The sequence below is a fragment of the Botrytis sinoallii genome (assembly GCF_014898435.1).
Source record: "Botrytis sinoallii strain Bc 23 chromosome Unknown BSIN_009, whole genome shotgun sequence".
In the NCBI taxonomy this organism is placed as follows: Eukaryota; Fungi; Ascomycota; class Leotiomycetes; order Helotiales; family Sclerotiniaceae; genus Botrytis; species Botrytis sinoallii.
In genome coordinates this window covers 1035329-1059787 of record NW_024066036.1, presented here as the reverse complement: position 1 = coordinate 1059787, position 24459 = coordinate 1035329, and the positions used below count along the sequence as shown (strand labels likewise).

The 24459-nt window shown below is 40.8% G+C and overlaps 7 protein-coding genes across 7 annotated transcripts; 5 read left to right on the top strand and 2 right to left on the bottom strand.

Moving 5' to 3' along the window:
* Window positions 1–2554: 2554 nt before the first annotated feature.
* Window positions 2555–3190, top strand: EAF02_005899 (uncharacterized protein; the record flags this gene model as incomplete). Its single annotated transcript, XM_038901947.1, has 3 exons — window positions 2555–2630; window positions 2690–3053; window positions 3115–3190. The coding sequence occupies 3 exons, from the start codon at window positions 2555–2557 to the stop codon at window positions 3188–3190; spliced, it is 516 nt and encodes a 171-aa protein (XP_038758164.1).
* Window positions 3191–4526: 1336 nt separating this feature from the next.
* On the bottom strand, window positions 4527–7421 carry EAF02_005898 (uncharacterized protein; the record flags this gene model as incomplete). The annotated part of the gene is made up of 1 exon (XM_038901946.1): window positions 4527–7421. The coding sequence occupies one exon, from the start codon at window positions 7419–7421 to the stop codon at window positions 4527–4529; it is 2895 nt and encodes a 964-aa protein (XP_038758163.1).
* A 2137-nt stretch (window positions 7422–9558) lies between these two features.
* On the top strand, window positions 9559–10251 carry EAF02_005897 (uncharacterized protein; the record flags this gene model as incomplete). The annotated part of the gene is made up of 3 exons (XM_038901945.1): window positions 9559–9611; window positions 9662–9748; window positions 9831–10251. 3 exons carry the CDS (start codon window positions 9559–9561, stop codon window positions 10249–10251), a joined length of 561 nt encoding a protein of 186 aa, XP_038758162.1.
* Window positions 10252–13989: 3738 nt separating this feature from the next.
* EAF02_005896 (uncharacterized protein) lies at window positions 13990–15898 on the top strand. The gene is made up of 6 exons (XM_038901944.1): window positions 13990–14229; window positions 14410–14460; window positions 14550–14653; window positions 14716–14933; window positions 14987–15242; window positions 15292–15898. Exons 2-6 carry the CDS (start codon window positions 14426–14428, stop codon window positions 15705–15707), a joined length of 1029 nt encoding a protein of 342 aa, XP_038758161.1. The 5' UTR covers window positions 13990–14229; window positions 14410–14425; the 3' UTR covers window positions 15708–15898.
* A 2471-nt stretch (window positions 15899–18369) lies between these two features.
* On the bottom strand, window positions 18370–19982 carry EAF02_005895 (uncharacterized protein; the record flags this gene model as incomplete). Its single annotated transcript, XM_038901943.1, has 2 exons — window positions 18370–19665; window positions 19728–19982. The coding sequence occupies 2 exons, from the start codon at window positions 19980–19982 to the stop codon at window positions 18370–18372; spliced, it is 1551 nt and encodes a 516-aa protein (XP_038758160.1).
* A 2258-nt stretch (window positions 19983–22240) lies between these two features.
* Window positions 22241–22492, top strand: EAF02_005894 (uncharacterized protein; the record flags this gene model as incomplete). Its single annotated transcript, XM_038901942.1, has 1 exon — window positions 22241–22492. The coding sequence occupies one exon, from the start codon at window positions 22241–22243 to the stop codon at window positions 22490–22492; it is 252 nt and encodes an 83-aa protein (XP_038758159.1).
* An 843-nt stretch (window positions 22493–23335) lies between these two features.
* Window positions 23336–23971, top strand: EAF02_005893 (uncharacterized protein; the record flags this gene model as incomplete). The annotated part of the gene is made up of 1 exon (XM_038901941.1): window positions 23336–23971. The coding sequence occupies one exon, from the start codon at window positions 23336–23338 to the stop codon at window positions 23969–23971; it is 636 nt and encodes a 211-aa protein (XP_038758158.1).
* Between the last annotated feature and the right edge of the window lie 488 nt (window positions 23972–24459).

The following is a 24459-nucleotide window of genomic DNA, read 5'->3' as shown; positions in this document are numbered from 1 at the left end:
GATATTAGATTTATAATATATGAATCTTTTTGAAGCTTTAAATTTCTTTTAATAAAAGATCCTATTGATTTACAAGCTTTTTTAATTTCCTTTTTAATATCTTTTGTAAATTGATAATCCACCTTTTTTATATTACCCTTTCTTTAGCTTCAATCATTTCCTTTTCCTTTTTAGCTTTTTTATTAATCTTTTCCTGTATCTTAGCTTCCTTTTCCTGCTTTATAGCAAGTGTTTTTTCTGATTGGAAAATCTTAGCTTTTTCAATTTGAGAGAGGGAGTATAAAAAAGTATTATTAGTTTTTTTCTCTACAAGATTTAAATACTTAAAACGAGTTCTTTTTTTCTTTTCTATCTTTAGAACCTTTTTTAAACCTTTTACTCTATACAATTGAATATTAGCTTTAATTATATTAGTAAAGGTAACCTTAAAAAGCTTCGAAATAATCTCGAGGTTCTGATTTCATCAAAATTCTAATTTAAATCGATATAGAGCTTTTAATATATATAATGTTTTAAATTTATCCCTTATAAACTGTATTGATATAAATAATATAATAGCTCTTTCTAGCTTTATACTAGATATAATAGTCTTCTTGTTGAATAAATAAATACTCGCTTTTTTGAAGAATTATAGTATATTATAAGAAATCGCAGATTGAGCCTAAGCTACTTTAAAGATAGCCCAAAAGTTGTGTTTCGACATATTAATTAAACCTCTGCTTTTATATATCCAATTATTGAATTCTATACTATAATTTATCGAAAGAAAAAGAAAATAGCCTATATCGAGTAATTATAATCAATATATAAAGTAAAGAAACAAAATCAATAATATAATCTTCAATTTATTACATTTTGATATAAATTCCATATTGATATAACTAGAATAACTATTTACAATCAATAGCCAATATCCTTTACCTACTTTTAAACATATATAGCATTGAAAGACTTTTATAAGTCAATTAAGCCTAAAAGTATTAGATAACTATTCATTATTTAAAGTTCCAAAATAAGCTTGATTTTTTATATTTACTTCATCAACCTATATATCTTATAAATCACCTGATTCTTTTTTATAGATTAAAATAGGTGGTAAAGCTATATTGTTGACAGTTATACATACTAAGAGGATAATAAACTTTCTTGATTCATTTTGTTTAATTTTTATAACTTTATCTCTTTTATATATACTAACACTCATTATCCTCTTCATAGCTCTTTCAAGATTGATTAGGAATCTCTTTTCGTTTTAATTATATATATTTTTTGATGTAATATTATATTTTATAATCACTTTTGCTAATTAAATAGATAAAAAAGAGAGATTAGTAAAAGCTTTTTTAAATAATATAAATCAACAATAATATAAAATAATATCAACAAGATTATAAAAATATTCAAATATATTCATATTATCGGTCTTGACACATAAATTATCAATATAATGGAAATACCAACTTTGAATATAACTTTTATACTGCTTGACAAAATTGGCTATCCAATTCTTTCCTATAAAATATCCTCTTATCTTTTCTACTAAGTTTCTAACTATAGTATTTATAAAAAACATAGATCTTTATATTAACTTATTAATCTGATTTAATAAAGCCTTTTTTTATTTTAATGAAAAACATTAATATATATCGGCATAGTCTATCTTGCGGAAGGTGGTTTTGCCTTTATATTGTTTTGAGAGTGTAATACAATCGACTCCATATAAATGAACTATCTGGATATATTTAGGATATTCTTGGCCTTTAATATAATCTAGCACAAGCTCCATATGGCTTTCTGAAGATATATTGTCGTGATATTTAGATGGTGATATTGATGTTTTTGAAAGCTAAAAAAGCGTGCACGATACAGGGACGTGCACGATGTAGGGATATCGGTTAAACCACGTTAAATGTTTTTGATAAAGTACTGAAATTTAAGGTTTTGGAAACATGTTATTAAATTGAGTGTAGCGCGTTTCAGGGGCCGTTTATTCTCGAGGCACCTGTAAAACGACTTACCTAAGTGCTAAAATTCAAACCTAGACCCCGACAATATCCTTATCATTATCCTTATCCTCGATCTTTAAGGCTCATACATCTTAACCAACATCTTGGGACGATTTCTCAAATTATTCCGAAAGCTTGTTATGACATATAATCAGATGATATAACTCTAATGACTTCATCCATTAATATTCTCTTCTTTTATCACGTATACCTAGGTCTAATGAATAACAATGAACACATCTTGGTGAATTGGGTCGTGACAATGGCCAGCGTTTGTTCACATCGCCACACTGCGATTAACCCAACATCCAACATCATGAACAACCATGATTAAGGTCTGGACCCAAATTGAACCGCGTCAGCCTTTTCTCAATGATGTTGGTGATATGTACATCTCTCATGCCACTTCTCGTAAAGATGTTTGACTCTTTAGTTGAAGCCCGGTGCTTGATTCTCTCATTCACATAGCTGACACGACGCTGTATATTTTTGACACCCAAAATTTAAAGACTCTTACATACATAGGTACTTATAGGATACCTAAAAATATGGGTTGCTGGTCAAGCAAGGTTGAGGAGGAATATGAGAGGAAAGAAATTGGTTCCATGATTTCCGGCGAATCTGGTAAGTGACAGGTTCCTTCACCATTCCCCTGGAAAAGTGTACGCTAATACATTCTTCAGGTAGTGACTATAGTAATCAACGTGGACGATCCGACTCGCGCGACACAATTCACAGAGAGAAAGAAATTTCTCATAGCCGGAGCCGGAATTCTGAATCTGAAGAACGAAAACACCTCACAGCAGATTCGATACCACAGATGAAAGTAATGACTGAGGCAGACTATTTACGATGTCATGATACCGAGGAACTACGCGATCTGGAGAAGGATATAAGCGAGCTGGAAGGTGACAATGAGTATATGAAAAGGGAAATGAGAGATATTGAGAACGAACATGGATATGAAGGAAGGTATAGGGAAAGAGATGCAAATGGAGATTATGCGACTAGTCCAGATAGTAGGATGTTCCGGAGAGATGACGATAGGTGGGTTTTACTTAGGTTTTGGTGGTATACTTGCGTGTGAGAGATCGCTAATTGTTACTAGGTCTTACTATAGTAGTGACGTCAGTTCCATGAGCTCTATGCTTTCTGTACTTCATGAATCGCCCGAGGAAAGCTAAGTTTCTGTGCTCTTTTTTTTTTCGTTTTTAAGAGTGCGGAGAGGGGGCAATACCAACTATCTAGTGTATAGATTTACAGGATTGCTCCCCAGATGCTTCGCAGTACATATGGTTAAATTGAAAAGATCTTGGTCGTTTAGTTCAGGTTTTAGAGGCGTTGGTTCATGGAATTGAGGGTCAACAGGCGCGAAACAAATTTCGCGAGGCGAATTGTTATTTAGTACCTAGGTACTCAATTTTTCTTCTTAAATATTACAATACTCCTGCTAATTTCACTTTCGGTGGTGTTCATGTAGCAGCAGCCTACCTACAAACTTTTGAGACTTCCAGCATAACAGCTGCTTCGAAATCTTTCAAGTTAAGAGTACTTTGCAATTCTCGTTGATAACTGCCCATTTCAAAATATCGATGCAGTCCACTAGTTCTGCGTCTTTAATTCTGTCAACCATACATAGTATGATGGCAAATATAATGACAGGTTACCCTTTGAGTCTCGAATTTTAAATGTGCGAGGGCTTCCAATGCTGAGCCGAGAAGGTATCCTTTTTCGTTGTTGACGAAAAACCCTGCGTGTCATTTGAGTGAACTCAGCCCAGACGAGCAGGAACTCTGCAATATGTGAATAATTCCCATTCTCAACGGAAAGATCGTTAATCAAATCCTACAAAGCCATTATCTGATCAAAATTCAGCGAAATACATGTCTTGTATGTCAAATGGCTAGGTGGTGCATAGATACAGTAACCGACCCTAAAGAGAAAGACCTCGTCTTTCCTCTTCTAATACTTCTTTCCCTGATTTGTCAAGTAATTGACATGCACGCTTCTCTGATATTCCTTATTCCCTGCTTCTCAATTCCGCAATAGATATTACTGATTCCTGAAATATAAATTGATCAAATTTCATCATTGAAGCTTGTCATATCCATCAATCGCATTTATATAAAGCGAAAACTTAAGCAAGTTTTCTAAATTTGACTCTCTATGAGTTCCTTTATTGGGGGCCCTAGAGTTTAGTGAGGTTTCCGTAAATTGTTTCATGCTATCAGGAAAAGTCTATAAATTCCCATCAATAGTTGACCCATGCAACCCATATCCTCTCTACGCATGGTTCCATAGCTTAATGTAAGATGACACTAGCTTGATCTTTCGAATTCTCCCGATCATGAAAGCATCGTCATTAATGACCAGTATGACCGTATTAGTGGCAAATAAACTCAGAGACCAGTATATTCGATGAGAATATTCTCATTTTCATTATTAACGTATGTCTCATAGCACAATAATATTTACATCTCCCTTGAGGGACGACTAACACTACAAAGCGAAGTCGCTGCCTCAAGCTTTTCTTCTTCTTTTTATCGTGCCACTTCCGTTGCCTACAACGCCATCTCCATCCCCTGCTAGCTCGTCAACTTCATCATCGTCATCATCATCATCAGGTGCAGCATGACTATTCGTATGTCTAATACCCCAAGGTCCACCAAGAGCTTCTCTTTCTGCAGCTTCTTCGCTTCTCCTCTCTGCACTTCTCAATGCTCCAATATCTTTTTCGACATCCATAAACATAGCTCTTGTATCCTTCACCAATGAATTCTCATCAATTTCATACACCGCTCCCCTCTCAGACTCTTTCCTTTTATTATCAAATGCTTTACCAAATCCACGATCAGGATCGGGATTAAACATAATAGCATTAGCAAACATACGCATCAATTCTTTTTCAAACTGAGCATAATTTATTATGCCTTTTGGAGGAATGAGATCTTCAGCGATAGGCAGCCATGCACTTGATTGGCCTTGATCATCTGGTGTAGCCAGAGCAGCAGCTGCAGCCGCCGCAGCTTTATGTCCAGCTGTGATAGCCGTTCGAATGGATTTAAGATCTTGTGGACGAAGAATGAGATCTTTATAACCGGGAGCATCTCTCTCCTTGACGGGATTCGCAAATGTGCTCGCGTTTCGATGACCACTAATTGATTCCAAGGCAGATACACTAATCTTTGGGAATGCACGAGTCCATAAAACGAACAGGGGTGGACCACGGGGTTCCCTAAGTTCGGGACTATCAAGACGTTTTCGTTTCATTGCTTGACGAGGTGATTGTGGGATTTTGGATTGTCGACTTGTACTTTCATCGGTCGCTATATCGGCTACATCACCAACGCCACGGGGTGTTGCGATTTCTTGTTTGAAGTGAAGACCAGAACCTTCGTTATCCAGAGAGAGTTCGTCAGCATGTGATTGTACCGACTGACTTCTTCTAAATGGGCCAATAGTGGGAGTTGAGGTTATACTGCCAGCTCGCCTGCGTAACGTGTTCGGTGTGCTAGTGTTGCCCGGTTTTACAGGATCTTGCTTTGGCCGATATGTCTTTTGTGGAGACTTTTCTACTGATTGAGGTAATACTTTAGGTTTTAAGATAGGACTGAGAGCTTCGGCTTGTGGTCGAGAAGGCTCCCTAGGTAATCGTGGAGTAGCGCCGGATGGTCTTGGTGTCCATTTAGTGCCGCTTCCAGTCATGAATGTCTGAGGTGCTTGAGACAACGGAGTATGAGGCTGCGATAGTTGCGGTCTTGGCTGCACTGGATTATTAATGGGTAGAGAAGGCCGTGGACTTTGATTTGCATTATAAGGTGAATTATATTGCCTGTTCTCCGGAGCAACAAGTTCTGGTCGGGGAAATGGCGGTCGTGCATTTGGAGGTCCATTAAGTTGATATGGTAGTGGGTATGGTGGTGATTGGAAGGGAGGGATCCATTGTGGAGGAGGATGGCCAGTCGAGGAGAGAGGTCTTTGTGGAGGTGGAGGTGGAAATGAATGTGTGTATGGCATGTGAGGTGGAATTTGTGGCATAGACCCTGGAGGCAAAGAGACCGGAGGTAAAGGTCCTTGCTGAGGCATAGGAGACCCAGAATTCGCACGATATTGCTGCCCAGCAACGTCCGCTAACGCATCTAGTTGGGTGCCGGTAGTACTCGGAGGCCTACCCATTGTATGAGGGGGTGGTAACAGAACGCCTTGTTGATATTGTGGGTTCAGTGGAGATGATGGTACAGAATGATGGGGCGGAGGTAAATGTGGACTTGGTAGGGAATTTCGATGGTTAGGGGGCGGGTACGAATGGGGAGGATATGAAGGGAACGGTGGGGGGTAGAACTGGGAGTGTGGAGATGGATGCGGCGATCCAGGTTGAGAGTTGTGGAACTGTGGAGGATTGGGACCCCCGGGGTGAAATGGTGGTTCCCATTGCAAAGGAGGAGGACCAAGTTGTGGCGAATGAGCCTGAGTTTGTAATGGAGATGGACCATGTGGACCATGACTGCCAGATCTTTGATGAGCCATTGGTGGTACCCCATGTTGCATACCATTTCGAGGCTGTTGTTCCGTGACATTTTTTGGGGGAGGAACAGGGGTGGAATTTTGAGTGTTTAAAACATCACTGATAGCCAAACCTTCTGGTCGACCTTCGGTTCTTGGAGATGGACCGGGAGATGGAGATGCTTTTGTTCTTGATTGCTCTCTTACATTTTGAGGTAATGATTGCGGAATAGCTATCTCAAATGACTTGATTTGTGGCAGCTGGGGCTCCAGACGCCTAGGTTCTGTCGGCCGTGGATCCTGTAGTCTGCTATCCAAAGGTTTGGATTCCTTCGATATACCTTCCTCTGTGATAGGAACATTGCTAGAGGTACCATTCGGCTTCATGCCAGCATCCGCAATTTGTTTGTGCCCATTTTGTTCCGTGACTGCCCGTTCTTCTCTCAATATTCTCTCATCCCAATCTCCTCTCTCAATTGCCGCAATATCTCGTTGAACAGCTCGGTAATTTTCCTCATCTTCCCTAATGGCCCGTACCATATAATCTTTGTACCGCTCATATAACCTCTCCACTAAAATTGGCAATTTTTCTCGATAAGGTTGGGCATCCTTGATAGTTGGCAAATGTGGACTTGAGAGTTTTCGTTTTTTTGACGGCGACGGTCCAGTTTCTTCTTGCACATCTTGCTCTGCATCATTCTTCAATTCCTCTCGCAGAAGTCGTAGATACAAATCCCCCAATAGATCCGCACTCAGTCTTCCAGCATCGTATGTTTCCCCATCCTTAACCAGGGAATTATTGGTCAAAAGTTGAGAAATTTGAGTAAATGAGTTTGGATCGGTGCCATATGCGACTAAAGATTGAAATAGCAATAAACATTCAAGAGGCGTATAGGCTGTGGTAGTATTCATGCCACGGTATCCTCCTCGCCAGCTTTCGAGGGGATTTCCACGACTTTTGGGAGGGTGAAGAGGAGCCACGACGAAGAAGAGGATGGGTGGATCAAATTCGCGATTAAATTGATAAAAGGTTCAGAGGATCAAGACAACCTTTTTCAAATAATTAATGATGCATTTAAAGCGATATAATCGATGCGAAAACCTACAGAGGGATTAAATGTTTATCAAGAGTTATAATTGATCGCGACTGATAGAAATTTGGGTCGTGGTTGATGGGGACAATAATTGATTGATTTATGATCAAATTTATGAGTATGAGGTTATTCATACCATTTCACATTCGCATGTTCTGTTCTGACCACAACAATACCTACTAGGTAGCTTCCTAGCCCAGATTTTTTTGAGAGGTCACGTGACTCTATCAAGATAAAACAAAACAAAATCAGATTCAATGAAAGTGGAAATGGAAATCGACTCTGAATTTAAAGCCAGCTGTCGGTCGGCTACCTAGGTACATTTGAAGATCCCCAGTTCTTTGGGATTGTCTTGTTGGGAATCGTCGGTGAAGCATCCCAACAATTCGAAAGATGCGATGTACAGTGTAGACATATGAAGTTGTGTATATAAAGATTACATACCTACCCACGGAGTACGTATATATTACACACCTAGACATAGTCATTCGATCATGTTTTTCTCTCCAGCTCGCGAGTCTTTTCACAATCAAGCCAGCTACACTCCCACACTATATTTGCTTCGCATGTTCGTACAGCACACTGAGTTCAGCATTGTCATCAGTGTCAAGGATTTTACCCTTCCCATAAACCTAAAACAGCGCTGTAGATCGTTCAGCTATTCACCCAGACACTCATTAGATTATGACGGGTAGAGTTATCTACCGCTATGAGCTGACAGTAAGAGTTACTATCGATCTAGCATCTACCGGTATCTATGACGATGAACGCAGTTGGAGTAAACTATAAAGTTTTCGAGTACCGATACCTCTCTCTCTATCTACCTACCTACCCAAGTCTGCTAGTTCTCAAGAAGACTACCTACCACCTCTTATAGTTTTTGTATTTTCAACAGAATACTGACCCGAGTTGAAATTGTCGCTTCTTATTAGCATTAAAGGGGTCGTCTAAACTCTTTGAGAAATCCTTCGAGAAATGGAGAAGAAGCTGTTCGAATGTGTGCATGGCATTGAAGAGGTATCCTGTCATCTTATTCAAACATACTTTCAATCTATGCCCTATTTATGTCCAGTATCCTACGCATCCATTTATCCTTTTCCCGAAGACACACCTTTATGCGTTGTTGATAGCCACATCAATGCTTTACGAACTTGCTTTTCATCTGCTTCATGAACCGATAAAACCTTCTAGGAATATTGCCCCTCATGGGAAACCTTACCTTTGCCAATTTGGGTATTGCTTAATGATGATCTTCATGCCAAATATCTGAATGTTATCTAGCTATTGTTAATTTTTCAATACATCAATTTACCAGCATAAAGCTGGTCTGATTATTCTATTTCCATAGATCTATATTTACTTGAGTGGCTTGAGTTGACAGCATTTATACGCATTCATTCCTCACATTCCACCTGATTATTCCCCTTAGCACTCTGGTTCGAGACAACTTCACCTCGTTAGACGTTTTCATATTTTGATTAAAATGTCATGAACCAAAAGCCCTTAAGATTGTTCCTGAATTTTGATCATATATATATCCACTCCTCGTCATTTGTCACCCCCAGCTGATGGAAAGAACGAACCAAAAGCTTCTCCATTAATTTCACATAACACTAGTCTAGCAGCCCCTATTATTTCTCTTTAAGGTGCCAACCTCCAATCTATGAAAGCAGAGGATCCGCATCAAGAGATCCGCATCAAACTTATTACGATTCATTAACACATACAAGAAGAAGTCGGAATCTGTTAATCTTAAGGTTTTCTACTTTTCCAGAAATCATCCAACTCTTATCACAACAAGTCGATTTTTCCATCTACCATTCTAAGAACATTCCATACCCAACCTCCAAATTTCAATCTCGTGCTGCGTACCCGAAGATCTCAATTACGGGGTACATTTTAAGCTACAGCCCTATATCCAGATAGCTCGAGATACTTTAACTTCACAATCAATCATGTCCGACGCCGAACTCGATAGTCAATATGTGCCAACTGGCAGGCCACAATCGTAGGTTTGATGGGTTGGGAAGCTGTGTTATGAGACTAATGGGTATTTAGTCAAATGGCACGATCGTTCGCTCTCGCATTGGATGATTTGTTCAAGCTTGACAGCAGCGAGGACCTCGACGCTATAGTTTCTGAGAAGTATGGCCTCATAATTCTTGCATTCTTTCCAACAACACTGTTTTCAACAACACAATACTAAGATCATGTTTTTATCTATCAGGAAGAATGAAATATCTACAAAAACGTCCGAACTCGAAGAACTCGAAGCCAGACTTAAAGCGACCGAGGAAAGACTAAAGGCCAAACAAGCAGCAGCAAGCCCCGGAAGCTTATCACCAGGGAAATCAGTTTCTCAACAACAGTCTACAGACGGTCCTATAAGCCCTTTAGAACCAAAATTTGAAAACAATATCGCATCGAGGGGTGCTGGAATAAGCGGGGGGAGTCTCGCATCCAGGCCAGCTGCCCCAAAGCCAGAACAATCATACACAACAGCTCTGGCATCACATATCCCAGGTGCTCTACCACCTACCCCAGGTGCTAGCGAAGGTGAATACGAACTCGTTGATGGGGACAGGACCAGTGCTGACTATGTAATTGTTACAAAAGATGGAGATGTTCCACCGGCAGGCTCCGAATGAATACTATCAGTATTATTACACAACATCACATATTTAACCCCCTTTGGGTCGTCGTACCATTACCGTTATTGCTACAGCCGCATTCGTTATTCTCCGACTGGTGGATCATTCAATTGTTTGACCACATCGTTACATTCCTGGCGTTACTTCCGGTTTTTGAACTCGGCTTCGACTACATTCCCATCTCTGATTTTGGAATACGAACGATGGATATCAAGAGAGGGATTTGCGGGTTTTGCTTTGTATATACCATGGACAATTCCTATAGATAGGAGGATTTCTAAGCTTGGGATTAATCGATTTATAATTCACACGAAGGATTGTTAAGTCAAAAAATTGCTTGTTCACATGGTTCTGTTCGAGTTTTATTTCGTTCCACAAAAGGCACCAGTGTGCCGTATTTTTGTGCATTTTACGACAATATTCATTTCGTACATCACTCATCAGTCAGGGCAACGAATTTTTAGCTTGTGTCACAAAATATTCTGAACATAGGCCGGAGGGCACACGTCGAGACTGGCTCTCTTGCACAAGGAGAATCCATTGCAAGCCAAGTCATCCCTAAGTGAAATCCGAAAGGAAAGTCGAAGCATATCCACAAACCAGGAAACGCGAATTTTTACTTCAAGATTGATATTTTCGATTTCCTGTGGTCATTCTGTTGGTGGCACTTACTCGAGAAAGTGTATATCCTACAACGGTCGACAGTGTTGTATCTTGAAATACGAATGAACCATTTAGGTTAACTGGATTCGATTTCGGCGCTTCTGATTTAAGGACGACGCCAAGTATATGTAACAGTTGGATGAATACGCGTTACGTTGGTCAATACGCGATTCCAGTTTTTGATACTAACTTTTTTTTATGAAGTAGAATAAACTGGAAAGTGTTTATCTTTATGTGCTGATACTCAACACAGAATTCTGGGCCGTGCTGGGATTCCTAAATATGGAACTAAATCTAGGTACTGTAAGACAAGACCAAAGGTTTCCTTGGAGTTATCACCTCATTGCACATTATGAAGCGAGAGTAAGCTTTTCCTAGTCATTACACTACCTAGGCATTTGTAACATTATGAGGTCCGGTCTGATAATAATCAGTCTAATGTCTATAGCACTATTCTGTTTGCTACATCAAAGTCTTATTCATGGATCAGTTCTAGGCCTCGGTCATTTACTGAAGAAAATTTGCGAGATTATCCTTTGCAAATGACGTGCTGGCTCAAACTTTGTATTGGAAGATGAGATGCAAGTATAGCAAGATATCAATACATGGAGATTTTGCTAGAGATAGCCAGAAACCCGATCTCCCCCTCCTAAAAATGAATTCAATAACAAGGTGCATTATTCTAGGAAATTTACCATAGGAGAAGAAGCAAGCCACTAGATTTGTCTATTCCAGAGATTTAAATTGCTCAGCAGAAGAATGCATTCAACATATCAGGACTTCGTTATCCAAGAACCGTTATTGTCAGACCGCGGTATGAATTATCAGCAACTCCACACCAACTACATCTATTTGACATGGACCGTAAGATCAGGTTGCGTACAACAGTGTTCCCTGCTGCATCATGACCCAAAGCTGCACTAGAGTCAGAATCTCCGTGTTTTTCTCCGTGACGGCAATTGGAGCAGCGAAGACACCATTGAGTCTTGGAAAGCTACTGTTGCAGCTTCCAAGACTGAATAAGGCATTGCGTGTAAAGGTGTAAGGATGCCCCATGAGGGGAGTAGAGAATTTGTGATTCAAATCGAATGTCCAAATGGGGGTTGTGGGGGTAGACTGTTGAATAAGGTTCAATCATTAGACGTATTTGAGTCTGAATGAGTGAAATAGATCAAGGCGAAGATGACAAGTAGATTGGGTTCAGTGGACTGACACAATGAGAGGCTAGGAATGTACTCATTATATTGCATTTATACACAGTTCTTTGACACCCGAAATAGCAATATCTAGAACAAAATCAAGAGCTCACGTCGACGTTTGCACTCCTCGAATCCTCTACAACGTGACGGTCGAAGATTTGACTGCGACTCCATTCTTGTATGCCACAAGATTGCTATTGCTTGACGTTTTGTCTACAGATATCATGTCAAGGTTTTCCTTCGCATTCAAATTAGTTGTAGCTGGTGAGAATTCAGACACTGTTAGTCTCTCCATCCCATATTTGTAGCTCGTGGGGCCGCTTTTGTATTTTGGCATGATTTCCAAGTTGTTCGTCGATTTTAAAATGCCCGGGTTTTTTCGTTGCGATCCGTCGATCATTAATGATAGGCATGAGATTTGTTCTGAATTGAGTCCAGTTGAAGGTACTGATTTTATTTTTTAATGTCATGAACAGTTGCGATTATTTGACATTAGTTTGGTCCTTTGGTGTGGGGGAAAGTATGCCGTCAGCGGCCTGCCTGCTGCATGAGCTAGAAATGCCAACATGCTGAAATTCTTTCAAGAGCACTTGCCTGACTTTGAAAAGATTCCACCTCGTTATCTACATGACGATGATCGGTGGCGAGGAAAGACAGAGCCTGGCTCTATCAAGGGAACTGTATTACCAGGAGACATGAACATGATCCGTTCTGTTATATATCCGCTTGCATAATCCACCTTTATTGATTTGAATTTCTGCGGCCAGCCTCATGGCCATGTCAATAGAGGATCAGATACAGGCGCTGACCTATGTATGTCTTTCGACTTCGAAATCTGGGTTATGCTTCAATGCATAGATGTTTTCTTCGAAGATTCGCTTATTCCATCTGAATCTGGGGATTTATTAAGACGCTACCTATGCAGAGTTGGGTAACGTGGAAGTTGTACGGAAATTCCTCGACGCCGGAGCCGATATCAATGGAGGAGACAGATGGAATTGTAACCTTTAGTGGCCCCGCTCGATTCTGTCATGAAGATGTGGTCGATTTACTTTAAAGCGCGGTGCTGATCCTAACAATCAGCTCCTTATAGACAGCAAGAGGAGTCTTATATCAATGCTATGCTACAGTATATGTAGGCGAATTGAGATGATGAGTATGCAGCTCTTGAGAAACAGAGGAGTGCTACTTTATCATTGATAGGCATCATGCCTAGTTGCAATAGAGCCAAAATGCTACATCTTCAAAGCGATTTTTGCTTTACGAGTTGGTATGACTATGTCAGCTGCAAATTTTGTGTGGGTTTTCCGATTACTTCACCTAACGCTGAAATGAATGATAGGATTGATGTAATGTCAGCACCATGATAAACGCAGTCACAAACTCAGGCGAGTCGTATTTCTACCACTATGGAGACTTGACTCTAGCATACTCATTCGCTGTCGCCCTTGGTATGGTTTCCCAAGTGCGTGTACTCGGAGGAAGCATTGAAATCGCTGCTGCAGATGCGATGTTTAAACAAGTAGCACAAAACGGACTCCGAGGACTAATCCGACGCAGCTCCGTACGACCTCGAGTGGCGGACCTAGACTTAGAGCAGGAACACTGCGAGAATCACATGCAGGCATCAAAACCAAATGCCTGCAGCACGTGTAAACGAGACCAAATTTAGGGTTTCGATGTGTACTCGGGTCGCCATTTGCAATTCATATCTGGAGTTACCTTCCTTATTTATGGTGACGACAATCCATTTAGCCGGCAAAATGTTCTCGATTTGCACTTTTAATTGAATTTAGTCATACCTTGAGCTTCTCATTGGTAGGGCCTGATTTTGTTGGGATCAATAGATCATGCATCATGGTGGGTGCACGTTGATTTTACCCCGCACTAGGGCCGAAGCTGACCACAAGCTGTACCTTATAATGGAGTTACCCCTCTATCTTTTCTTTCTTCCTTTCCTTTACTTTCTCTCTAACACTTACAATTCGAACGGTCCAACATCAACTCTAATCACTTCAACTCTCAACTATCTTACTCGCATCAAATCGATTTAGTATGTTCGATAAGAACCGAAGCGTGGCTCTCTCACGCTATGAATCATCCTCAGATCAAGGTAACGTGTAACAAAGGCATGGCGGGTGTTCCAAATTCTGTCCATCTATGGCCTCAAGCCAGCGACGGATAGACTTTGGATCTGAGATTATACCGTACATATGAACTTGATCTAGATAATTCTAGCGAAAGGACATGCTTCCCCTTCCCTCCCCATGCGAATCTTCTAACCATTTATTAGCTACCTGATCACCAGAATGTCGACTGATAAAATCACATTCTTGATGAACTGGTAGGCTACATAAATCTAACTGTAGCTTCAAGTGACTGGAAGAGCTCATTTGAAGCAAAGGAGAAATCTAACAAATTGTTTTTCAATAGGCACGCAACGCCATATCATGCACCCGTCTATCTCGCTCAAAAGCTTGGATACTTCGCCGATGAAGGAATCAAGGTAGCTCTTCTTGAGCCTAATGATCCCAGTGGTTAGCAATCAAAGAAAGACTCGAATAATTTCGTTTGGATGGTAGCTGATTGAGTGAACCAGATGTTACCGAAATCATCGGTTCCGGAAAAGTCGATATGGGTTTCAAAGCCATGATCCATACCCTTGCCGCCAAAGCTCGGGATTTTCCCGTTACCTCGATCGGCTCCTTGCTTGATGAGCCATTCACCGGAGTGGTTTACCTCAAGGATAGTGGAATTACCACCGACTTTCGCAGTCTCAAAGGAAAGAAGATTGGATACGTTGGAGAATTTGGAAAAGTAGGCATTGAATACTCCAGCCGCGATAACCATCTAACAATGCTCGATCATAGATCCAGATTGATGAGTTGACCAAGCACTATGGGATGAAGCCAACTGATTATGAAGCTGTTCGTTGTGGCATGAATGTCTCAAAGGCTATCATTGAGGGAACTATTCATGCCGGCATCGGATTGGAAAACGTACAAATGGTCGAACTTGAAGAGTGGCTCGCAAATCAAGGTCGCCCTCGCTCCGATGTTCAGATGCTCCGTATTGATGAGCTCGCTGAGCTTGGGTGTTGTTGCTTCTGTTCTATTTTGTATATCGGTGCGTTCTCCAGTTCAAACACTTGGAGTACCTAGCTAATTGACAACAGCAAATGACGCATTCATTGCACAGAATCCAGAGAAGATCCGAAGATTCATGAAGGCCGTCAAACGAGCAACTGACCACGTTCTTGGTTCTCCATCCGACGCTTATAAGACATACATTGACATCAAACCTGAAATGGCTTCTGCTGTCAACCGTAAGATTTTTGAGCGTTCTTACGCATACTTCTCGAAGGATCTCAAGAATGTTCGACGTGATTGGGAAAAGGTTACCAAGTATGGTAAACGCCTTGGTGTCTTGAATGAAGACTTCAGTCCTAACTACACCAACGAATTCCTCGAATGGAAGCTTGAAGGCGATTCGGCTGATCCAACTGGCGACCAGAAGAGAATGGTTGTTTTGCAACAGGAAGTCGCTGACAAGGGCGGTTTCAAGAGACTTGATGTTAAGCTTGCTGCATGAGATCCTTATCAGAGCTATTATTGAGAAAGACCTTCCGTTCTATCCTGCTTTCGTTGATTGACAGGAAACACATTCATTTATACTTTATGTCAATACATTATTGCCAATAAAAACAATTAAGGCTATGTTAAGGAAATTTAAAGCTTTGCATGTGTCTCGTCAGATATGATGTGTATTTATGGATCTTTGATATGTGATAGCATGCATGCGATTTGCGATTTATCTTTCGGAGCCACTCATGGACTCCTATACTATCTGCTTGCAATAATCGTGATGATTATGATAATTAAATCTTTGAGTCAATTCTTGTAGCTGTTGGCAACCAATACTCTCCTCAAAAAAGACCCCTCTATTTACATTTAACACAGAAACACCCAAGCCATGTGATTAACATCGAGGAACGCAACAATGAATTGTTCTAAACTACGACTACCTAGGGTATTGATTTATCTCAATATTCAGAATCTCTTCGTCGATAATAAATCATTCTATAATAGCTAACGTTAGTATTTTGAGGTTATTGATTATACTGATCTTTTTAGTGTTGTTGTGCTTATTAATAATTATTCGAATCAATCAGGGATCGAGAGGCTGTTTATCTCTTCGAGAGTTTGAGAGTATTTGGTTCTGTTTTTGATGAGGAACTGAATCTATTAGGTGAAAGCACTTCAATAATATACTTCACCCTTTCAACCACCATTTATTGAAAAACTAATTATAGTATTCGAAAGAGCTCAATTGATACTATTAGATGAATCAGCTTCAAATTGATTGGAGTTGTGGTGATGATGTAGAATGGTTTGGAAGAATCTTTTTGAAACCAGATAAGTTATTTTTAATAACTTTATTTCATCAATACTAATATTAAAAATAGTATCATTCGAATCGTCTTATTGAGCTGAGTATACTGCTAGTTCTCTCAATAGCTCTAGTGGCATTGGAATTACGTCGTCAATGGAGGTTCAATTGCTCTTCAAATTTTAAAGCCATATGCCTTAAGTTTAAGGCACATAGCTTCAAATTTTTAGGCTTAGGAGCACCCAACCTCTTCGGATTCAACAACCCCAATCCTTTAAAAAGGATTGAGGTATATGATTGGAATCAGATTGATTAAAGGACTTTCAGAATATATATATTATTATTAGGAATGGTGGTGGTGGTGGATTTCGAAGAGGGTGGGTGCTTAATTTGATGAAATGTTGGGATTCAAAAATGCCATTTTTAAATTTCAATGTTGTACTTGTATATAATAGAATAGAGCTATAATCATAGAAAATATATCAAAATAATGAGGAAAATCACCTCTATAAGTTGAATCTGTATCAAAGTGATATAATGATTGAATAATTTACAATATTTAATGGAAAAATCAAAAAATACTGAATTATTGGGATTCACATTAAGGCCGAAACCAAATAGTTTCAGACCCTACGGTGATAAAGCTTCGAAATTCACTGCCTCGAAATCAAGGCCAAAAAGCCCGATTTTATTATGTAATCACCGTGTGGTCTGAGGATGAGATAAGTATTGATACACAAACCATTACTATGAGACATGTCACATGACAAGCACCAGAAACCGATTTTCCAGATCACAGTTCGATCTTGTGAGAATAATTCGCAGTTACTTGAGGGACTTCATACAACCAATCATGAAATGTCGGATTTCAAAAATGAAGGTAAAACTCGGATAAAAACGGATCTTTGAAAATTCTAATTCAAAACCTAACGCACCTCACCTATCAGATCGCTTGATGTAAGGAAATTGCCCCACTATTTTCGCGCACACATTAAAAAATTTCTTTATATAACCAAACACTGGTGCCCTCTCTAACAAAAACAGTTATTACATACTGGCCTGCTGGCCCAATGGCAAGGCGCTTGACTACGAATCAAGAGATTGCAGGTTCGATCCCTGCGTAGGTCAAATTCGTTTTTGCTGTTTTTTTGTCGTTTTTTTGTCGTTTCCCACCTGATATCAAGGTGGGTATTGGAGGTTCTTGAGCCTTTGAGTTGGAGACAATGGGGTTGGGGGTGATAATTTTCATTTTCTTTATTTTCTTCGTTTGAGAAGAAGAGGGAGGGCAAGGGAATTTTTTGGCTTGAGAAATTGCTATTCTTTTGTATCTTTTTGGAGGTTGTTTGATTGGAAATGGGTTTTTTGGGAGCGGTTTTGTTTACTGATTTTGGGGGGAATAAGATATACGAAGGTAGGAAGTAGATAGATGGATAGGCAGTATCCAGTTAATTATATCGATTATGGTTGGTGAGCTTTAATTTGGAGTTTATTAGTCGATAGTGTTTTGTTCTTCGGATGGATAACAAAATGTCTTGCAGTGTGCATCAGAGCCCGGAATTTTGTTGATAGGTTGATAAAGGTTTGTTATGTGGGCTCATCTATAGCGCAATCATTTTTGAACCTTCTTCACTTTGTACTCCATATCGGTCAGTGCACTTATTATTCAATTTATAGAATCAATCGATTTTCGAGCAGATCTAAATATTCAAGAGAACGATTAATCTCGAATGTTATACAAGAACTAAAGATATATACAAATGTTGTGTTTTTACAGCCAATCAATAGCTGATTTCTCACCAGAATCCCTTTTACTTAAGCTTGAGCCTTCCATGCCTCAAGTTCATCGCTCCTCCCAATCAATCATTTATGCTGGGCATCCAGTAGATGGGTAGTTGCAAGTGGAAGTCTTTCCACCTCCAGAAATGGCAACATCGGTGAATGTGATGTCGGAGCAAGAACCACTTCCGCAAAGGATGTAGTAGTTGTATGCATCGTCAGTGGCGGTACCTGTTATGCCGGAGAATTTAATGCCGGAGATGGTAACACCGTTGGTTGGTTTACCGGTAGGTCCACCGTTCAAGTAATCTTGCTGGACATCGATACCGTAATCGCTGATGTTGGACATCTTGATGTTGGAGTAGGTGACGTTCTCAATGGTACCGGTGGTTTCAGCGTTGGACTTGATGCGGCATCCGTTCTGACTGTTGGTGATGGTGGAATCGGAGAATGTAACGCCGGAAACGGTGTTGTTGGACTTTCCTCCAACGGATCCGATGGAGAGACCGTGGCCTCCTGAACAGGTCATTCCGGTGACGAGAATGTTGGATCCAGATGTGACGGCAACGCAATCATCTTGGTTCTTGACGACACAGTTCTCGAGGGTTACAGAGTCAGAGCCAGAGATATCGAATCCATCACTGTTGTGAGCGGCTGGTTTATCACCAGACTTGGAGTTAGGAGCATTTCCAGCAGAGTTGTCGAGGGTAAGTCCAGAGACAGTAAGACCTTGGGCACCGGTAATGTCGAAGCAGTGAGTAGGCCAGTTTTGAATGTTGAGGTTGGAGATGACACCGTTGACGACATCCTTGACGACGAAGAAATGATCAGGCTTGCCGCTTCCTCCGTTAGAACCCTCTCCATCCCAGTATGCAGCTCCGTTTCCATCAATAACGTGTCCAGCAGCTCCAGTAATGGTAATATCAGTACCCTTGACAACAATTGGGTTGAAGTCAGAATCGGCAGTGGTTCCGAATGAAGTAGTTCCGGAGAAGGTAACGGTGGATCCGTCTTGGAGTTTTTGAAGATCGATGGTGGAGCTTGCTGGAGCAGAGATGTTGTCCAAAACAATGTTTGTGCAAGAAGCAATGATGTCAGCGATGTCAGCGTAAGCTGTAGCTGTGCATCCAGCTGGGGCAGCTGGTGCCGATGTAATGACTGCAGTGCTTGCACCTGCAGTGGATGAAACGGCTGGGACCGACGTGCTGGCAACAACACCAGTTGTTGCTTTGTGAGCTAGAGCAGAGACTGAGGCAGTGACAGACTTGACGTATGAGCTTCGAGCGTATGAGCTGGCAGCTGCTGAACCTGAGCTAGCAGCAACTGGGGCGACAGCGGCGCTTGAGGCAGCTACGCCCGAGGCGGCAGCTGCACTTGTGCTCTTCTAATGTCGAATTAGCACCAATATCAAGACACGAGTATTTCCTTCTGGAAGGGAGTACTTACGGCAACAGTAGCCAAGGTGGTTGCTCCATGAAGACAACTGCATGCGCTAGACAATTTCTTTGGCTTGTTTGCGCAAGCGGTAGCGAAAGCGGGAAGACCAGTGGAAGCTGAGTTTGCAGCTTGGGTATAAGTAGCACAGAAAGGACCAGCTGCGGCTGAGGAAACGGTGAAAGCATTGGCACAAGCATCGTTATCTGGGTTGTCGCAAGCGAGAACAATTGAGGCCAAGCCTCCGAGGATGATCGCAGAACGCATTTTGACCGGCAAGTTTATGTTCAACGAATGTAATTGTCTTAATAGTAAAACGAAAAGGAAGGTATGAAATTGAAAAGAATGTAAATGTAAAGAGTGATGATACTTCGATGGTATGATTGAGCGCGGAGAATTGAGAAGTTATATACAGAAGCACGATGGAAGAAATTGTCTAATACAAGGGTCTATGTCATCGTCATCGGATAGATACTCTCGTGTGCTACCGCCGGAGCTCACATGGAGGAAATTACAGGAGGTTGTTCGGAGAATTGAATTGATTGTAAAGTTGCTCCCAAAAAGCGTTTTTAATATAAGTTGTGGAGAAATGGGCAAAGAATCTAATGCCCTTGCATACACACACATTTGAGGACTTTTGGGGCGGGGTTCATGGGTCTAATTGTTTGTTTGTATGGGGGTTTGGTTTTCTGTTTATTCTCAAAAGAAATTGTACTGTACTATTGGGTAAATTGACAATGTACCCCTGATTCCCAACAACCGCTGATGGGAACCACCATGTTTACAACGTACGCGTAAATTTTTAAAATGCTACTCTACTTGAAATACCGGTGATGGCTGTGCTGGCTGTGCTGGACGTTCATCAGACGTTAAACATCGCCAATCTCAAACGCTTGAGATCTACGCATACGCTGCGCACAAGAGATCTTGATGTTGAACACCCGACTTGGCTTCATGTATATGATCTCTCGTATGAAGCTTGTGCAATGCTTAAGCAAAGCTTGGAAAAGGCTTGAGAGGCTTGATAGGTCTTGGTAAGTTCGTGTTGTCACAGATATGTGATATCTTCCCCTTAATTAACGCTGCTCCTTGGATCCGCCATGTATGCCAAGTCGCTAACAAGCTCGATGTTGGTGATTAGAACGCTTAATAGAGTAAGATTCTAAATGATCATCCGGATATTTCGTTCAGTATTCGGGACCGATCATCGTCTTGCTGCGTAAATAACGGTCAAATGTCAAAGCATTGAATATGGGATATTCTAGAATTTGTTTCAGAGCTCAATCCGGATATTTCAACAGCCAATCGCTCAATTCAGACTCAGACTTGCATAGACAACCCAATTTCAACGATTTCTCTTGTTTCCAATTGATGAATCGGACGGTTTAGTACAGGGGATACTTGAGTGGACGCACATTGTTAATCCAACTTCTGTTCCACTGTATTCCACCTTTAATATATTTCATACCAAAGGAGAATATTCCCCGATAACTTTCTTTGCGGACAATTGATTTCATTTTCCATTCATACCCAAGTCACTTACTTATCTTATCAATCCCTTCCGACGATGTATGAAATCATCGCATCTAGTACGAAGTGCAATTATACTCACGTGACAACTAATATATTTCATTCCATGATCCTTTTCGCTTCAATATCGGAAACTTCCCTAGGTATACGTATGCCCTCTATATAATCTCTCATTGATAGGGGTTCACAAACCCTGAGTCCTCACCGCACTCGTTCCTATCTTCTCATCAAAATCATTGTTTCTTACAGTATATATGCCTACCTGTTATTGTCGGAAGGTATTTGATGAAGTACTGATCGATTCATCTTCAAAGTTCACCAATTCCCATAATACTCGACACAACACAAACCAACGCCCGACTGAGTTTTTCACCGGTTCTTTCAGTTAACAATCTGTCCTTCTATCAAAGGAGATCTGCAGTACCAGCTATCGAACATGGTAGTTGTCAATACCATGCCTAGATCGTTCCAAGAAAGTGCTTCGCTCTCCTGCAAGCTGTAACAAATAACGTTCATGGCAAAGGGCATTTGAGGATTGATGCACTTCGCCGTCCTGTATAACTTCAAAAGCTTTGATTTGGACTTCTTCTGCTTCCTATTTGGATCGCGTTTTCATATCTCTCTCTACTGCTACGGATAATAACGCTTATGGAAAACATTGGTATTCAATTCTCACTTGATACCAGACCTTTAGCCTTTTTTTATGATTATTTAAACAACCAACTAATATCTTCTCCAATTTTCCTTTCATACCGAATTTTACTCGCGAAGGTGGTCTACAGGCGGGCATTTTAGGCTCGAAGTAAACCCCTTTCGATCAAGTCATTGTTATATCTGACAATGTGTTACACGAACTCTTTGTCGAGGACCGACATTCATTGTCCTTGACATTCTATTATGAATCAACTTTGTGCGTCCAGTGTTTTTGCTTTCAAACTTCGTCGGCAAAATTTCGCATCTTATTTTAAGCATGACTATCGTATTGTCTGATTGATATGCCATTCCGGCAGGCTCCAGTAGGACTCTTTAGTCCATTGATCGCTGCGGAGATAGTGGAACTTAGTACAGTCGTCAACCCACCCGCTCCTCTTCCACCATGTGCACCACTCCACGCCCAGGTCGCTCCGGATAATCTTGGTCAGGGAGGGAAAGTCACTACACGACATGAAGTCATGATCATGACTGGTTGGCGTGGGCCTGGATATACCGGAGTACCTGGGATCCCTGTTCCCCCTGGTACATGGTGAATACCCACAGCATACGCAGTAAACAAACATCTTCGATTGCTTTGCGAGAGAGTGAAATCCCTCTGTCCTCGCCCGGCAAATGGTGTAAATGATATCCCCTAATGTGCATTCATCGGGGCAGAGTTTTGGATGCCACCCCCAGGGGCATATCCCGCACAAACCATTCGTGACCCGGCCGCATGGGATGTACTAACTCAGACAGTCTATAATGTTCGTAATCCTTTTCAATATTTTACTAAGATTCATACCTGAGTCTGTTCTCTGATCCCAAGTCCTACTTTCTCTTTCCTCAAATGCTTTCCTTATTCTCCTGGTTTTGTTACGACTACTCATTTCTCGTCTAGTCAAGAATTTTCCCCGCTAAATAGCCACTGACAATCTGACTATGACATACATCAGGGTTATTTATGGCGGTCCAAGGGGGGATGTTACAAGGTCTCTTTCGAGTTACTCCTAGGATGCTACATTCTCACGAAACTGCAAGATCTAGAACGCTAGCTGCTCAGTCATCTCATATATTTATGCAAGTGGTTCGTAATTAATTCAAAAATGCTAGTACCGGATGAAAATCCCACATTCCTTATTTCGTTTTCCTCAGAATCTCTTCTAAGTTGATAATTGTAATTGCTCACCTCCTGACCACGAACGGGTAGATGATCGATTCGGGCCAGGCTTCAGGCATCACACACTGATAGTAATTTCACCTAAACGGAAAACAATCGATTATCTGGATGACTACAACGGACTTCAATCTACCGGGCCAGATCTCGTTCCCCCACTCCCAAGGCACTATATTGTTGAGCAAAAGCTCATCGGTCATATCTTGAACTTCTTTCATCGTACATGGGAGGTAATTCTGTAAGTGGAAATGAATTCAACCCAAAACATTGGATGATGCGAACCAATGCTTCCGCTCAAAATCAGATTCCAGGACCTACAGCTGCTATAGACGCACAAAACAGTGCTGCAATGGTCTGCCACAATGCTCTCATGATCGCAATGGGGTATCGTCTCGACTTTTTCAGGCATATTCCTGCTGGCATGACTCAAGCTCAGATGATCGCTAATCGCCGGGGTCAAATTGCTCTCGAGCTCCATCGTGGCCAGTTGGCTGCCGCCCCAAGTCGGCAATACATAGCACCCATGTGGCCGGAGCAAAGCTACAATTTTCGATACACAAGCGGATCTACACAGTACAAGAATCTCATTGCCAAGCACTGCAATTACGGAGCTGTGGAAGAGTTGTCCCGTCGAGATCGCGCGAGATGGTATCGAGGTATGCCACCTAAAATCGATTTTGATATCGGTCGCAGGATAACGAAGGCTAATCTCATTCGTTACGGCCTGACGCGAGGAATTCCCATACATAATATGCGGTATGCTTCATGCGGTCCGTTGCGGAATATCATTGAAAAGTTCGATTACATGGCAAGAACACAGGCTAATGGTAAGCCGGCTATTAATCCTCCTTCATATTGATGCATTTATCGAGACTTTTTTGCTATGCCATTATCTCTGTGTGGATTTCTTATTACTTCAAGTCTTTTGAAGTGGCTTACAGGTCAACCGTTTCCATTTCTATACTTACAAAATGTTGATATATATTCATCAGTCAGGTACTATGTAGTTTAATTCACATTACATCCTTTCGTAGTGCTTTCAAATTGAGCCTGCGTAGATGGCTATGTGTTAATATATGAAGAATGTTTTAGTTTAGAAATAAACAGTTCTTAAATTTATTCCACTTGATTCCTGGTTCGATACACACGTCCGCAGTATTAAATAAGTTATTAGCGATATGAGATCAAGTCGATTATAATCTTGAGTCCCATATTTCAATCTGAAGTTAAAAATTTGATAAAGAATGATTGAACATTTATTAACATTTGAATTCCGAGCTGTTCATCATGTTTGATTGAACGATAGATCCTTTTGCTCAGAAGAATTGTCTCCTCTAAATTTTATGC